Source organism: Gastrolobium bilobum, unplaced genomic scaffold, assembly GCF_033153095.1.
Source record: "Gastrolobium bilobum isolate Gb01-03AN ecotype WA unplaced genomic scaffold, APGP_CSIRO_Gbil_v1 utg11031, whole genome shotgun sequence".
Classification (NCBI taxonomy): Eukaryota; Viridiplantae; Streptophyta; class Magnoliopsida; order Fabales; family Fabaceae; genus Gastrolobium; species Gastrolobium bilobum.
This window is the reverse complement of record NW_026896435.1, coordinates 106,970-123,340: the sequence shown is the minus strand read 5'-3', so window position 1 is coordinate 123,340 and position 16,371 is coordinate 106,970. Positions and strand designations below refer to the sequence as shown.

Genomic DNA, 16,371 nt, shown 5'->3' with positions numbered 1-16,371 from the left:
TCATAATGCTAATTCGAATTGTACTATACATGAGTAGAACATGTAAGAACCTAATCTTGCTTGCGAATTGCGACATAATCATTCACCAGAGCCTTATCCCTTGTTCACTTTTTGAATCATCTCTCTCTCTCTCTCCATACATATGCATGTGTAATGTGTTGTGGAGTAACAGTCAAGCAATCACTTTTATGCACACAGTCTCACCACGAGTCATGGCCTCAATCGGTCTTCCTCACCATGCAAATCACAGCACCCACGATACGACATAGATGCTATTATTTCTATGGCCAGTGACCACAATTTCAATTTCAATAAAGGATTCCTAAAATCATTCTCTACGCAAAAAAAGTGGAATTGAGAAGACAGTTAAAAATTCACACTAGTTGACTACGTAATTTAATTATATTTGGATCTGTTCCTTAATTTAAAATTTTGTTTGAATTAAAAAAATAATGAGAGGAAAATGCTATGCACTAACAATTCTCATTTGCCTAACTAATTTCGTTTAGAAGCAGATGGCGGCCGGTTGAGTGGACAACGTAATTAATAAATCGAGAACAAAGTAATTGGAGAGTTGGTCGATGAGGAAAATTAATTTAGTGCTCCTGTCTCCACATGATCTTTCTATTCAATGAGTGACATTTGTAAAAAAAAAAAAAAATTACTCTCTTTTTTCTCCCGAGTAGTTGTCATATTTTCATTAGTTTGAACAATTAAAAATTAGAGGTAATTAAAATTAGTTTCCAAAAAAAAACAATTGATGCTTCCGAAGCACCAAAAATCTTCTCATTGATGAGATAAATGTTACTAGTACGTAAAATATTATTTATTTCCCACATATCATTAGTCATTACTACTAATAAATAAGTAGTACTGAACAATATATTGTTTTTCCCTGTGCCAACAAATTAATTTAACGTTTTTAACCTTGTCTCAAATCTATGCATACGCATTTATTGTTTTTAACCTTGATCTAGATTTTGCCCGACATTGTAAGCGTAGAAAAAAAAAACGCTTTGGAAACCTGTGGAGGGAAAATAAAAAGTGAAGACTCAAAATTTTCTCAGTCAATGAGAGTAATATCATATAATATAATCAATACCCTACACCATTAAATCAATTAATATATGAACGTTTTTTTTTTTGTGTGTGGAAAGTATTAATATATGAACGTTATATCATATAATTTTATCTTTCTTCTTTTTACCTATAATGTAATAAGGAATCTTCAAAGAAAATAAATTATGTTAAGGAATTGTGGCGTGTTGTAAATAAAATTAAAGAGGATCCAATAATCTACTACCAAAGTAATTAATAATTAGTGGTTTAATATTTCAATCTTAATTTATTAATAACTAAAAATCTTTGTGCGTCATAATTTGCATACTCAGAAAGCCAGTGCTCTAAAAAATAAATCTGACTAATACATATTCAACCATGTTCGAAATTTCAAATTTGGAAAATTTTCATTTCAAGAAAATAGAAATTGATTGAATTTATAAATGAAATATTTTGTTTAAGAAGTTATTAATTTTAGTTTCTTAATTTATTCATATACGTTGACAAATTCGCTTATAATTGTTTAAATTTGAGTTATTTTGATTAATTTAATATTTAATTATTTGGACTAGCGAGTCTTATCAGAGTTACTTATTCCTAATGATGTGGTTGTTGTGGTGGAGTGGGATGCGGGTGTACATGAAAAGACAATTCGGGTTTCACGTCACAGAGTGTGCAAGAAGAATGAGTATATTAACTGAAGAAGAATGTACTTGGATATCTATTCCTCATATTTTTGTTTTGGAGTCTCACAACGATTAAAATTTCATATTATTCATAAAAAATTATTTAAATTATGTGGATTGAATTTTTTTCTCAAAATACTGCGTCACTTAATTTTCTACAGTACCTGGTCAGTTAGATGTAGACACGTGACAGTATGTTCACGGCCACGTAAGCTGTTGTACAATACAATGAGATTACGAGACAGACAACGTGTCAAAATTGCTATGCTGCAGTGCATATTATGTATCAATTTTTCTGACACGTGATCATACATGTTGTGCTGCATAGCATATTATGTATAAGTAATCTAACAATCCATCATTTTTTGTCTAATAAATTAACCATTTTCCTTCTCATTTCTTGCATAATTGTGGTGTAATAAATTATAGGATAATTTTAATTATTGAATTTAGTATTTTGAAATAAAATTGTTTAAGAAAAATTAATATTGATTTGAATATTTTAATTTTAAATAACTTATGTTAAAATAATTTAATTTAGGACTGTTAATTTAATTTAATTTATGTGTATTAATTAATTTAATTTAATGTAGGTGTGTTAAGTAATTTAATTTAATTTAGTTTATGTTAGGTTAGGTTAAATTATTTTAGAACTGCTAATTAATTATTTTTAAGATTTTTAATTAATTTCATTTAATTTAGTTTATGTTAAGTTAATTTTTTTTGAACTATTAAGTAATTTAATTTAATTTAGGAGTGTTAATGAATTAAATTTAATTTATGTCTGTTAATTAATTTAGTATATTTCAATTTAAATTATTTTAGAAATATTAATTAATTATTTTTTGGAGTGTTAATTAATTTTATATAATTTAGTTTATGTTAAGTTAAAATTGTTTTGAACTATTAAGTAATTTAATTTAGGATTGTAAATGAATTAAATTTAATTTATGTCTGTTAATTAATTTAGTTTAATTTACTTATATTAATTTAAATTATTTTAGAACTGTTAATTAATAATTTTTAAGAGTGATGAATTTATTACACTAAAAACGCTTGGCTGGGCTACTTACACATAATATGCTTTGCAGCATATCATGTATGGCCTGTGTCAGAAAAGCTAACACGTAATATGCTATACAACATAGCGAGTTTAACATGTGTCAGACATATAACACGTCAAACTGACACATAACATGCTATGCAGCATAACAAGTTCGATACGCTGTCTGCCACATAATCTTGTTGTACAGTATATCGACCGACGACCATGAACCTGGTGGCACGTGTCTACACCTGACTCGCAAGGTGTTATAGCGAGTCAGGTGATTTGACATTTTGAACAAATTTTTTCAATCCGTGACATTTAGATAATTTTTTGTGAATAATGTGATAATTTGGTCGTTGTAGTCCTTGTTGGCTCTTGTTGCGGGGCATTGGCTCTTTTCTTTTCTCTTTTTCAAAGTCTTCAAGGTTATGTATTTCTTTGACCGACCTTAAACTTGTACATCTTCGTATCTTATATTTTGGTCATTCAGTCTGGCCATATTGAATTTTCCTCAGTATTGGAGATTAGTAGACTATTCTCACGCGGTTGAACTCAAGACAAGGAATGTGAGGATTAGGGGTGTTCCTCGCTGATGATGAAGTACAACGTGTAACAAATCTCCGTGATCGAGAGGAGACTCATCACATTTCGGCTTTCTTGAGCATGAGTGGAAAGAGACAACACATGAGAATGTCACTCCCGACTTAGAATAGCTTAAAGGAGATGAAATGTCAAAATGCTCTTGGGGTCTATTGTTCTATTGTAGCGTTACGAACCTCCTTGAGGACCCATGACTTTTAGAATCAACATACGAGTATATTTTATTATTATTAATTAGGACTTTTTACCGTAAGCCCCTTCTATAAATAAAGAATTAAGGTTCTCAGATATACATTCTCAACTGACTATTCTTTTAATTGTCATTGTACACATGCCTTTGGCTTTATGCCTATGCATAATGATCCACTGCTCCTTATAACATTTCTTTCATAAATCACTGGGAATGTACAACATATTCAAGATGCAATTACTAACTATCAATTAGATATTTCCGATCCTCCTGGGATCGATCATGTAGGATTCTACATTTTAGGAATCTTTGAATATTCCTCGTGGTTGAAGCGTGAGCTAGGATGATTACCATTCACGCTTGTGTTGTGGAGGGAAGGGGACACTTGTCTATCCGATCCTTCCTCAGTTCCTCGATGCATCCATCAGTCTCAAAGGGCTCCATTATGCAATTGTAGTTTTGGTGGGACATCTAATAGGGCCCCTTGGCGTCCTGGAGCGATAGTCCTTAGCAAAAACTTATATATCGATAGCTCCGATTGCTCTAGGATAGCTTTGGCTCACATCCATCATCTCCTAATTGATAGATAATCAATTTGGAAAACAATCCTTGTAGTTTTAATTCAGGATATGCCCTCTTAAAAGGGTAATCTCCGATCCTTATAAAAAAGGAATCTTTTTCTTTGTTTTTATTTCGAGAGTTTTCTTTATTTTTGAAAAATATTAGAATTTTTTTTTGTGACGGATCCTAATTACCTCTTTGAGGCGAATCAGAACTCCGGTATTTCCATGGGTTCGACTCTTTGAGCCGTCTATGAGACTAATCCAGAGTTCGGATCATAATCCAAGGATTAGGGTACTTATGCCCCTTCCTAGATGATGTTGGTGGGATTCGAACCGAAGTCTTCTCCCACCACTCAGTCCCCATGCCACCAACTGAGCCAAGTAAAATATTAGAATTTTGAAGTAACATACTAATCGCTCACAGGTGATATATTAAAATTAAGAGAATATTCAGATAAAAACCATTAAACTATACTATATCCTTTTTTCTTTTTCTTTTTGGGTGTTGAAATCCTTGCCATATATGTAAATTCACCCAAACTGTAAGATAGTGGATGTTTTTATTAATTGCACATTTGGTTTGCATCCGTTGCACATTGGGCTGGGTGAATGTATAACACACCAATTTAAAGATAATCAAGGTCTAATTAATCAATATCAACTGCATCATATCAGAGTAGCTAATTGTAAGGCTAAGCAAATGAGAAGAAGACTAATTTTAATTTTGTTGATGCCATAAGAAAAGTCAATCCTGACAAACGCACTTGTTTCTTTTTAGTCTTTATAGAGTTCGCTTTGCGGCAGCGTAGCACTTGCACAAAAGAACTCGACTTTTACCACTGTAGTGCAATAAGTACAAATCTAACGAGTTTTTTTTTTTTTTTTTTTAAAAAAATTGTTTGAAAGATATTTGGAATTCTCGAATTCACACCACCTTCTCTTTGTATCACGGACCAACCGTCCACGACCGCAATCACCGCCTGCAAGAGTCGAATCGACCCTTTACTCTTTCACATGCTTTGATTTATAATTCCCACATAATACATAGATCATTTTGTTGTTTTATTGAAGATAAAAAAATTTAGAAGAGTCTTGCATAAAAGCCAAAGTCAAAACAATGAGAATCAAACCAAGAGTGGGAAAGAACTTAATACACTTGCATTGATATTTGGACAATATGTTACATTCTCAACAACCCCTAATTATTAGGCAAAGGAATTATAAATAAAATCTAACAAAACTTCACTCCCCTCACTAAACGTAATTTCTAAAACAAATAAATAATATACTGAAAAAATACTAATATTTAAAGCAAAAGTTAAAAATATAAACTTTTTTTTTTATTTTATTTTTTTGTGAGATTTAGTTGCCACGGGAACAAAAATCTGCCGAGAAATTAGCAGAGGCCAATGACGGCAATAGAGAGAAAGGATTGTGAGAAATTGAGATGACGAGTCTCTGTCTCGTTCACTCATTTTCACAGCACCACGAGAGGATCTGAACCTAACAAAATGTCATGGAAGTAATCGTCCACTTGGCACAACGTTGATGGCGAGTCGGTTTTCCCAAAATCAAAATCTGTGAGATGGCTTAAACCCTCACTAACAAAAACCGGTGTCGTTTCATCAAACAAGTGCGAAGCAGGCTCTTCAAACATTACCGAGTAATCCGGAGTCGATGGAAAATTGAAAACATCATCCCACGCCGGCATGTCCTGTCGGAAAAACTCGTCGAACAACCTCGTCTCATCTTGACATTCTCCCACCGGTTCAGCAAACACTTTTTCCGGTTCAACCGGTTTCTGCGGTTCGCTGGTTTCCTCGCGTGTGAATCGGAGAACCGAAGTAGGCGAAGAAAGATTGAGACACTCTTCTCCGGATTCGTAGCCGGAGCCAGACGCCTCCGATTTCGCAACAACCACGTTCATTTCTGGTTTTCCGTTGGGGACTTCCGCTTCCACCGGCTTCTCAATCGCCGGCGGAATAACGAAGTTTGTTAGAGCACCAGGACCTCGAAGCTTAATTGCGGCATTGTCATACACCATGGCTGCTTCCTCGGCAGTGTCGTAGGTACCCAACCAGAGCCGCACGCGCTTCGTCGGATCTCGAATCTCCGCCGCCCATTTTCCCCAAGGTCTCTGCCGCACGCCGCGAAACTTTCTGCCGTTGTTAGCCGCCGCCGCCGAGACCTTGGCCGGCGGCCGGGAAAGAGTGGTTTCTCCGGTGGGCCTCTTCCTGACGGTGGTTGCAACGGTTTTTTCTGCGGACTGGATGTCAATCCGGTGAACATAGCGCTTCATTCTCCGGCGAGGTAAGTGGTCTCTTTCTTCATCGCTGGAGGAGTCAGTGGCATCTGGATCAGTGACGGATACGCGAATCGCTTTGGGGCATGTGAGAATAGCAGCACCGGAGAGTTTTTTAGGCTTAGAGAGTTTTTTGGTGACTGTTGTGTTGTGAACAGTGTATTTGCATTGGATGCTCTGTTCCATGGTTTTTTTGTTTTTCTATTGTGTCAAAGAAAGTGTGTTTTGGGGGTAAATAAATAAGGGGCCAGGTTTAGGAATAAAAGAGAACCGTGAGAAAGAAGACTGAGGCAGTTGGATGGGCACTGCAAAGCTTGTTTGTGATGAAATCTGCCAAAAAAAACATGAAAAGGTGGGGAATTGAAAGATGGGGTTAAAATGAAAAAAAGGAAAGTAGTAATTGTGCAATAAATAGTATTAAAATGTGAAAGGGTCACTGTTTCAGTGGGAAGATGGAATTGGTCGACAAAGATAGGAATAAAGAGAAAAGAAGATCTCTTTTAACGTCATGGAGCGGTGATGGTGGTGAGGATTAGAAAGCACAACACAACAACACTGGATGGACTCACTCGTGCTATAAACTTCAATAAGGGCTTAAAAGAAAAGCTATAAAGAGAATTTTTTTTATGATTATTCCAATAGTGTTTGAGCAACTCTTGGCTGCAGGACACTTTCGTTGAAACTTCTTTTGACAAAAAGAGGAAAATCTTCGAATTCAAAGGAGAGGAGAGGAGAAGAGAAGGGGCAAAAAAGATACAGATTCTGTTGTTGCAGTGGCTCTTTAGGAGAGAGTGTTTTTAAGAAGAAAGTTATAAGAATTAAGAAGTAACAGTTTACTCGCTTGAGACGACCGAAACTCCGAAATCGCTGTTTTATGGGATCAAACAGCCGAAATCCGAAAGGTCGCATTTTACTGTTTTCTTGGTGCTCATAAAATAAATTAAATGTAGATTTCTTTTTTTTTTTGGGATACAATTAAATATAGATTTCATCAAATTTCTTTTATTTTAGAAAAAAATTATTTTAATTATGAGAACTTTTTATTTTCAAAAGTAATGAAAGGAACTTAGCCGGTGAGGGAGCATGACATCAAATACGACCCGCCACATACTTACAGTTTTGACACGTGGTTTCACTGTACTATAGAGAAAACATTTAGACGAGTGGAACAACATCAACGGTGGTGAGTAATCGTATGTGTTAAAATCTCGAACACTGTGATGGCAGTCACGTGAGCCCAAGAAACTCGGCTTATTAGTTAGCATAATTCAGTCAAAAAATACTTTGACTAATAAAAAAGTATCTTTTCTCTAATTGATCTTTGCCCCTTAGAAATGGTAGAGTAGAGATGAAGTGAAATTCGGTGAGGCTAATTTGGTAATGTAATAATCATAAAGTCTGAATTGGAACCGTTTTTCAAGTGGCAACCGTGGTAGTTCTGTCATATCTGTGTGGGTCAATAATTTTTTTTAGCAGTTAAAAGGTTTTTAATCTTTTAGATTTTGTTTTGCTTTTGAATTAGGATTTCTATATTAAAATTTTTACAGCTAGAGGTAGAACATAACGTGGCGAGCAACCTAGAATTCGCCGCCATTTACAATTCGGTTCTATATACGTCTCTGGGTTCTTTTCTGTTTCACTGTTACTAATATCGAGGCAGAATCTACGCGCGTCAAGCACCCCTGTGCAGCACACTCCTTTTGCTAAAAAGTAAAAACTAAGTGTAGAATAATAGAAGACATATATTATAGAAAGCTTAATTATTAATTGGTGAAAAAAGTGTGTATGATTTTAAATGATGTAAAATTATGTCATTTTAAGTGAGAGAAAAAGATAGATAAAGAAAAAAAGAGAATGGACAAAAAAAAAGTATGGTTCCCACCTTTTTGTGAGAGTGAAATGATATAAATTGTGTCATCTAAAAGGACAAACATTTTTTTCCTTAATTTTAATAATAAATTAAGTTTCTTCCAACACTTAAATTTAAGAGTAAATACCTTTTTCGATGTAAATTTTACGATAACCATTTTAGTTCCTAAAAAGGCTATTTGTGATCCCTACGAAATTCAAAGTGAACTCATTTTAATCTTTTTGAAGGACTAATGTAGGTCTTTTTGAATTTGTGAGGAATCACAATTTCAACTAAATGGGTTCATTTTGAATTTTTTAAGGACCACGAATAGCTTTTTTATTTACTAGGGACTAAAGTAGGTATCATGAAATTTACTGAGGACCAAAAAAGATATTTACTCTAAATTTAAAGTTTCAAATGAACGTCAAACTAAACAATAAGTTGTAATTTTGCGCCTTTATAGACCAGGAAAGATTCATAACTAATAAAAATCGTGGCTTGTTCTATTTCCTGTACGCTTTATATGTACAAAAATTGTAAAAGGTCACAATAAAATTTCGAACTTGACATATTAGTTGATAATTGGAACCAAAACGAGTGGATGGCCAGGATGGTTATATCCAAAGTACTCTTGTTTTTTCCTTTTCGTTTTTATGCTTAGTGATGGTTTGCTTTTGTCTAGACATTAATTAGTAGAATCCAAGTGGTTTATATGACTGCGTTAGCTCTACAGTTTACATGCTAATTGTTTGTATTTGTGTGAAGGCTCCAACAATAAGGGAACTAACTTAGCAATGTTAATACACAACAGTTCAAATTAGTGATTATATATCATGTTTTTAAGGAAAATTTATTGCTAGAAACAGAGAAAATTAACTTTAGCCAATGATATTATGCTGCTACCCAGGAAAGTAAATGACAACAGTAGCACACTATTGAATTTTTATTTTTTTTTTACCTTAATTTTGTCAAATTTGCTAAACAAAATATTATATATATATATATATAGAGAGAGAGAGAGAGAGAGAGAGAGAGAGAAATTTGAAAGTAGGTTCATGGGCCAAGTCCGGCCCTAAGAAAAGACCCAAAAAGACCCGAAAGGCTAATACAGTGTATAAAACAAAGAGGCCGACCTGTTTGATTCTATTTCAGGATTAAATAAATAATAGTGTTGAAAAAAAAAATTGTGCCAAAAAGAATAATGCAGAAAATGGAGGGAAAAACAAAAAAAATTGAAGTCAAGGACATTCTCAATGCTTATGACTTGGCAATCATAAGTCCAGCTGTGACATCGTCGTTATGTGTCACACAATGATTGGTGGTTAGCCTTTCTTAATCACAATTAGGCAAATTTTAAAAGAATAATAAATGAATGTTAATTCTGCTAAAAATGGAGAGACTGATTTTGCCGTTTTGGAATTCAAAGGCGGTTTTGGTTTATCCAGTATCCGTTTGTGGCAAGATACAAGTGGTATTAAAAGATTGAAGCATATTAAAGCATATATAATATGAATTATTAGAGATATCTTGAAGGTAAGGGACCGACCAATAATTTTAAAATAACTTAGTCTTACTATAACTTTTTTTTTTTGTAAAAAAATTACATTTATATTCCTACCTAACAGGTGTGGTCGCGGGAAGGGGAGTATGTATGTACACGCCTGCAAGTGAAAAATGAAACAAAAATATGAAGTTAATTATGGGATGCTGATCTTTCACATGCTAATGTGTTTGCAGCATTTTAATTTGTTTGGTTCTTGGAACTACACGTATATGTATTATACGGCTAGCATATATGATGCATGTATGCAGTGTAGGTCCGGTGAGTGCTATTGCTCCGTGTGTTTCTGCCGGTTCGTGTGCATAATATCGTTTCATGTGACTCAATTAATCAGTGTTTGCCTAAATTAGGTGGGGATAATTAAGAACCGATGCTCCTGACACAGCATTTAGATTCACATATATATCGGATACATTTGCAAAGGTATTCAGAATCGAGTTAATTTGATCCAAACTAGAAAAATTGAACGAGTTTATCTTTATTAAATCTGAACCACTGATTTTTACTTTAATTAAGAAAACCATATTAAGTTATTTTTTAACTTCTTAAATTAAAAAAGATAAAAATAAACAAAAAAACACAAAACATGAGACGTTATTTTCTTTTCTTGGACTTGACAAAAATTCAAACTAGAGACATAACTGATTTTGGTTGGTTCATCAGAAGAAGAAGAAGATATGTCTCAAGTTTGTGTTTTTATTGTATTTTATTTTAAAATCTTAAAAATAAGATAATATATTTTTTGAAAAAAATATGAATTAATGAATTAGATTTAATAAGTATGAATAGTTAGGATTTATTCTCTGTTAATAAGACAATTCAAATTAATAGAAAAACTTATGATAATAATAGTTAGAGTTTAAGGATTAATTGAAATAAAGTTAAAGTGGAAGATACCTATTTGCAAAAAAAAATTAAAAAAATTCTGTAAACAAAAGGGTCAGGGGCCCAATCAAAAAGAAACAAAAACTAATCAAGAAATACAAATAACTCGCTCTCTCCTTACAGAGGCAAGATCAGCCTGATATAACAATAGTATACTGTTTAGAGGTTCCACAAATACCATACGCAAGATCACTGATATTAAGGATGTAGTTTGTCAACCAATCTGCGCACATATTTCTTTTTTTGTATGTGAGTTGCAAACGAACCTGCCAATTTTTTTTAATCCATATCCATATACTAGCAATAAATTGAAGCTCACGGACTGCTTCACTATCCGAAGTGAGCACGATGATTGCACTTGAAGAATCATTTTCTATTATCACATTATTAAATTTTTTATTCCAAGCCAACTCCAGTCCACGAAGAATGCCCCATAATTCAGCTTTAAATGAGGAGTATACCTCCAATCTAACTGCAAATCCATTCAGCCACCTGCCACTCGAGTCACTTAACACACCACCACAAGTCGCCTGCCACGTGTTGCATCATTAGTATTGATTTTGACTACCCCATGCTTTGAGAATTGCTAATTAATATTAGAACAAACTTTACCATCACCAGAGATATTATGCTTCCTCGCAGATATCATGCTTCCTCTACTTATGAATGTTCATACAAGATCTGATAAATTTAATTTTTCTTTTCTTTGAATCTTATAATAAACAACTTCTGAGCTTGTTTGGATGAGCTTATAAAAAATCCTTTATTTAATCTTTTCTGAAATATTTTTTAAAATAGTAAATTCATTTTATGTTTAATTGATGTAATATGTCAAAAATAAATCTTAATGATAAAAATAAAATGAGTGGATCTCATTATATTCCATTAATTTGTTTTCTCTCTTCTTATTATAACGAGACTCACTCATTTTTTATGTAAATGTGGCAGAAAAAAATTTCTGCAGCAAAAACAGAAATATTTTTTCTAATAAACAACCACCTAAAAGTTAAAGATTAGAAGTGAAGGCCCATCAATAATTTTTATATTATATCTTTTCAGCACATCTCCTCAAATAAGAGCCTTTTAGATTTGAAGCATGGATATTGCACATACCCATTTTATTTATTCTATCTTCTGCTGTCTTAATTCCATTTGAAAGTGGAGACGATAAGTGGGGATCGAACTCGTAACCCCGTGATTACAGACCATGTTAAACAATCATTCAACTCAATAACTTAAACTTGAAAGTGAATATTCACAAATAATTTTTATATTATATTTCTCTAATAATATATTTTATAAAATTTCGTACATTGCAAAGGTAGAGATCTTGTTGTTAGGGATAAAGAGGTAAAAAAACAAAAAAAAAAAGTAACCAAAACAATTCATTGGACATGCTAAGCTAGGATTACACATGTTAAGCTTGGAGAACTCTTTCAAGTCTCAACTATACGGATCATTACTTTTGATTTTAAATTCGTTGGAATGAAAGGAAAAACAAAATAAAAAAACATGTTAGTTTGATTATGGAATCGAAAACTTGATTTAAAACCTGACCCTTGCCTTTCGCAGTTTTTGAGAATAATCTTTATAAGTTCACATAAAACTAGGCCTAAATTTTAAACGGTATTTGTGTGTGTTTGTGTATGTTTTTGAAGATCCCGTGACTCAAGAGAGCTAAGCCACAATGCAAACATTATATGGATCATCATAGATAACAATCAATTTTGCGGGAGTGCCTTGGTGAATGGCCCTCTCTAGTCTCTCTCTCACCCAATGACATTGAGCCAAGTGAAACAAACCTTTAGACCATGACAGACCCCAAGCCAATTACACCGAATTCGACAATCACCCGGTGGGTTGGTTCCAACTTGTACGTTTATTAAATTCAAATAATTTGTGGTTATCTTTATCTCTTCTCCACGAAAAATTCTTACGTGGTCTTAAACTTATACTATTAACGACCTGAATTTATTATAAATTAATCTAGAAGCATAAATTTAATTTTTGTGCCACATCTTATGTTTTGTGTCTTGGGGATTAATGTTTTTAATATTATAAGAGATAAAATTATCTTTCATACACATAAAAAAGTGTCGGAAAGATAATTCATATATTTTTTTTCTCTTTTCTCCATAGTCCTATATGGAACTTATATATTTTTGTGTGTGTATAAAAAATTATTTTATCATCTATAACATAAGAATATTTTTCTCTATATATTGAGATTATAAATGTTTTGACGAGATTATTAATTAATTAACCTAACACCTCACCTAACGATCCCTATATCTATTGTTTTTTTCCTTGTTTTAGCAAGCTATGGGTACAAGTCAATGAGCAGCAAGTCCAAGATCATTTTTGTTGAATTTTTAGAAGCGACTAATTAATAACTGTTAATCAATCAATCTTCAATTAATTAAGCAAATCCTTCTCTATCTGCTCGCAGATGCCCTTGATTTGAGTGTAACCGGCTTATCACGCTCCATATGTTCAGCTCAATTCAACGCCAACTAAGTACGTCGTCATCTCCCACTATCCTTTATCCTACTCTATTGAGTTCCATTCATTTACCTTTCTTTATAAATATCTTCTATTCTATTTCTTTTTGTTACTTATTTTTCCTAGAGTAAATAATTATTTTGACTTTAAATTTATGCCATCATCATCATGTCTTCATTTTTTTTTTTTTTTGATAAACTGCATCATGTCTTCATTTATTAGTAATGTTAAATTAGCCAATATATTTAATAATTAATACCATTAATTCTGTTATTCAATGACCAATTTAATATTATTTTAAGGTAGTTTGGTGTATTTATGTAGTACTAAGGGTATGTTTGAATGGACTTTTTTTAGCCCAAAGTTCTTTTTTTTTTTTTTTTTTTTTAAAAAGCACTTTCACTACAAGACCTGTTTCAATGTCTATTTTTAAAATAAAATAAAAAACTGAAGTAAAAAAAAAAAAACCAAAATTCTGAATTTTTTGGAAGGTAAAAATTTTTAACTTCAAAGTCAAAAACCATTTTTTTTTCAAAAGCCAAATTTAAAAAAAAAAATCTAAATAATTTTAATTTTTGGGCCCTAATTAATTAAGTCAATTTGCCTTATCGACTTTTATCTCGGGACAATTGCATAAATTGAATTCGAATATTGAGTTCTCCGGTTGATAGGTGATTTACAATCTTACTTTAAATTTTAGATAAGGTTGATAGTTTATTTTAGTCTTGAAATGAAAAAAACCTCCATAACCTAAACTTTTACTTAAAAAAATAATTAATAGAAAACTAATGTTATTGCGTATATTTTTGTTTAAAAAATTAAAATAATTATTCATTCTTCTTTTAACTTGTGTTAAGGTTGATTCGCAAGGAGAAACTATAACTGAACACTAGCTAACGAATATTCTAATGTAAATTTCATTTTTTATTTAAAAATCATAGTTTTCTCAGTTAAAATGGTTTTTTTATATCAGTAAAACTCACATACTTTCAATTAAAGTGGGATTTCATTCTATTATTAAGCTTGTTCTAAATCTAAATTTGCCGCAAACAACGAAGTTTGGATCCTGTTTTGTTATTGAATAACAAGATACGATACTATTGAGGAGAAAAAAAAATCATCAATAGGTTTAGACTTTTAATAAAATCTATTTAGAAAGTAGGTCATAGGCTCATTTATACATGTCGAGCTTATAAGTCTATAGGTCGACCTATATCATATTATTTATTTCAAATAAAATAAATAAAATTATTATTTTTATAATTTTGAACAATAAAATAATATTATTTAATTATTTTTTAATTATGAAATATTTAATAGGCTTAATCAGGCTAACAAACTTAAGTAAAGACTTTTATTTTTTAAGTATAGGTTAAATCACACTTGTAATTTGGGCCTACACAAATTAGGCCATACCTAAAAAAATTTAACATGAGCCAAAACGTAATATATTTACACCCTTAATTATAATCTTTTGCTGAATCTTGTGACATGTTTTAACCTTAAATGGGGCAACTTCTCAATCCCCTGTACTTTTATTCATTAAAAAAGAGGGAAAAGTTTATTTAATTATTATGATCAGTTTGTGTTCTTGAGCTATAGGAATTTGGTTGGTACATATATATTGCGTATAACCGGGTAATGTACATTGTATGTACATATATTTGAAATGAGAAAGATGGCAAAAAAAATGTTATGTTATTCACTTATTTGTATATTTAGTTTAAGAAATGATATGTTATTTTAGCCTCTCTAGTACTTATTAATAATAATCCGTATGTTTCCGTAATAACTCCCAAAAATATATAAACTAATGAAACTACAAGATCTATTCTAAAAAGAAGGGCCATCTACCACAGAACGTTGAAGCTTTACTAACATGTCGGTCTTAATATTTGTGTTTGTGTTTGAGATCAAACAACTTAGCTCGCTTTTCTATGGAAGCAAAATTTAAAGAAGGGTGACAAAGCCTGCAGGGTAGTGAGATTTAAATTAATTAATGATTAATGATATAAGCATTGAATGATATTAAATTTTATTCTTCACTGATAAACGCGTCCATAAGCTTCTCTTCGAAGCAAGAGATGTTGGTTTTGTGTATGTTACATATGATTTTCAACCACAAGACTCCATATAACAGAACAAAAGATAAAAAAATAGCTAATAAATATATCTTTTTTTCAAGTTTGTAGAGTAAATCTAGTAGCAAATATCCGTTCCCATAACAAATAGCTAGTCAATTAAAAAAATATGTATATATATGGCTTCCATTTTTATCTTCATTAATTCGAACACCTAGCAATGAACACGATCGTTGAGAACATCATTCCGGTTGCTGGCATCCATTTCTTTCCTTAGCAAGTTGGCAAGTTAAGTTCTATCACGTGATTCTTCATGTTTATTTTTTCTTTTCTTCCTTTTTTGGGGGTAAATCTTCATGTTTCTTATTAAGGCACCAATGCACCAAGTTGGGGTGCATCCACACACAATGTATTGGGGCCGTTGATCTGGTGGCGGTTTTAGATGAATGGCTGAGAATAAGGAAGTGCAACCCGTTCAATGAGTTATAGAACAAGTTACAAAATCCGTTACCCAAAAGTTCTTAGATTGAGTGCATATTATTTTAGATATATCAATCGGTTTATTTTATTATTCTAATAGTCCGATTCGAATATTGATAGATTTATTATAAGGCGAGTTTTTTAAGATTATTTTTTTTTCCTAGACCTCGAACTCGATATTTTTTGTGTAAAAGTTCTTCTATTTTCTCAGCTCTATTATATGTTTTTTTTTTTATAATCACAATTCATTTTTTTAAGAAAAAATATCAGACTCCTTACCCTTTGTTAATTTTCAAAATAATAAAATATAAAAAATAAAAATCCTTGATTTTTCAAATGAAATGTTTTTAGTAAAAGTTAAAAAAAAAAAAAAAAAAAAAAACTCACTAGTCACTACCTAGAACCCGTTTCCCTTTTTTCCTGCTCCTGCTCTTTATATTTTTCTCCTTTTTGTTTTTAAATTCATAAAATGTGTGATACATGTAGCTCCATCAAGTTAATATGTCTATCATTTGATCCCTTTGAGTTATAAAGTTCAAAGTAGATTCAGATAATCATCATC

The 16,371-nt window shown here is 31.9% G+C and overlaps 1 protein-coding gene across 1 annotated transcript; it reads right to left on the bottom strand.

Annotated features, from left to right (window-relative positions):
• Positions 1-5,288: 5,288 nt before the first annotated feature.
• On the bottom strand, positions 5,289-7,383 carry LOC133299718 (ethylene-responsive transcription factor CRF3-like). Its single transcript, XM_061499207.1, has one exon. It carries the CDS (start codon positions 6,632-6,634, stop codon positions 5,624-5,626), a length of 1,011 nt encoding a protein of 336 aa, XP_061355191.1. The 5' UTR covers positions 6,635-7,383; the 3' UTR covers positions 5,289-5,623.
• Between the last annotated feature and the right edge of the window lie 8,988 nt (positions 7,384-16,371).

What these genes read in the sequence shown, in the direction of transcription:
- LOC133299718 (XM_061499207.1), bottom strand. Translation starts at nt 6,634, where the DNA reads ATGGAACAGAGCATCCAATGCAAATACACTGTTCACAACACAACAGTC.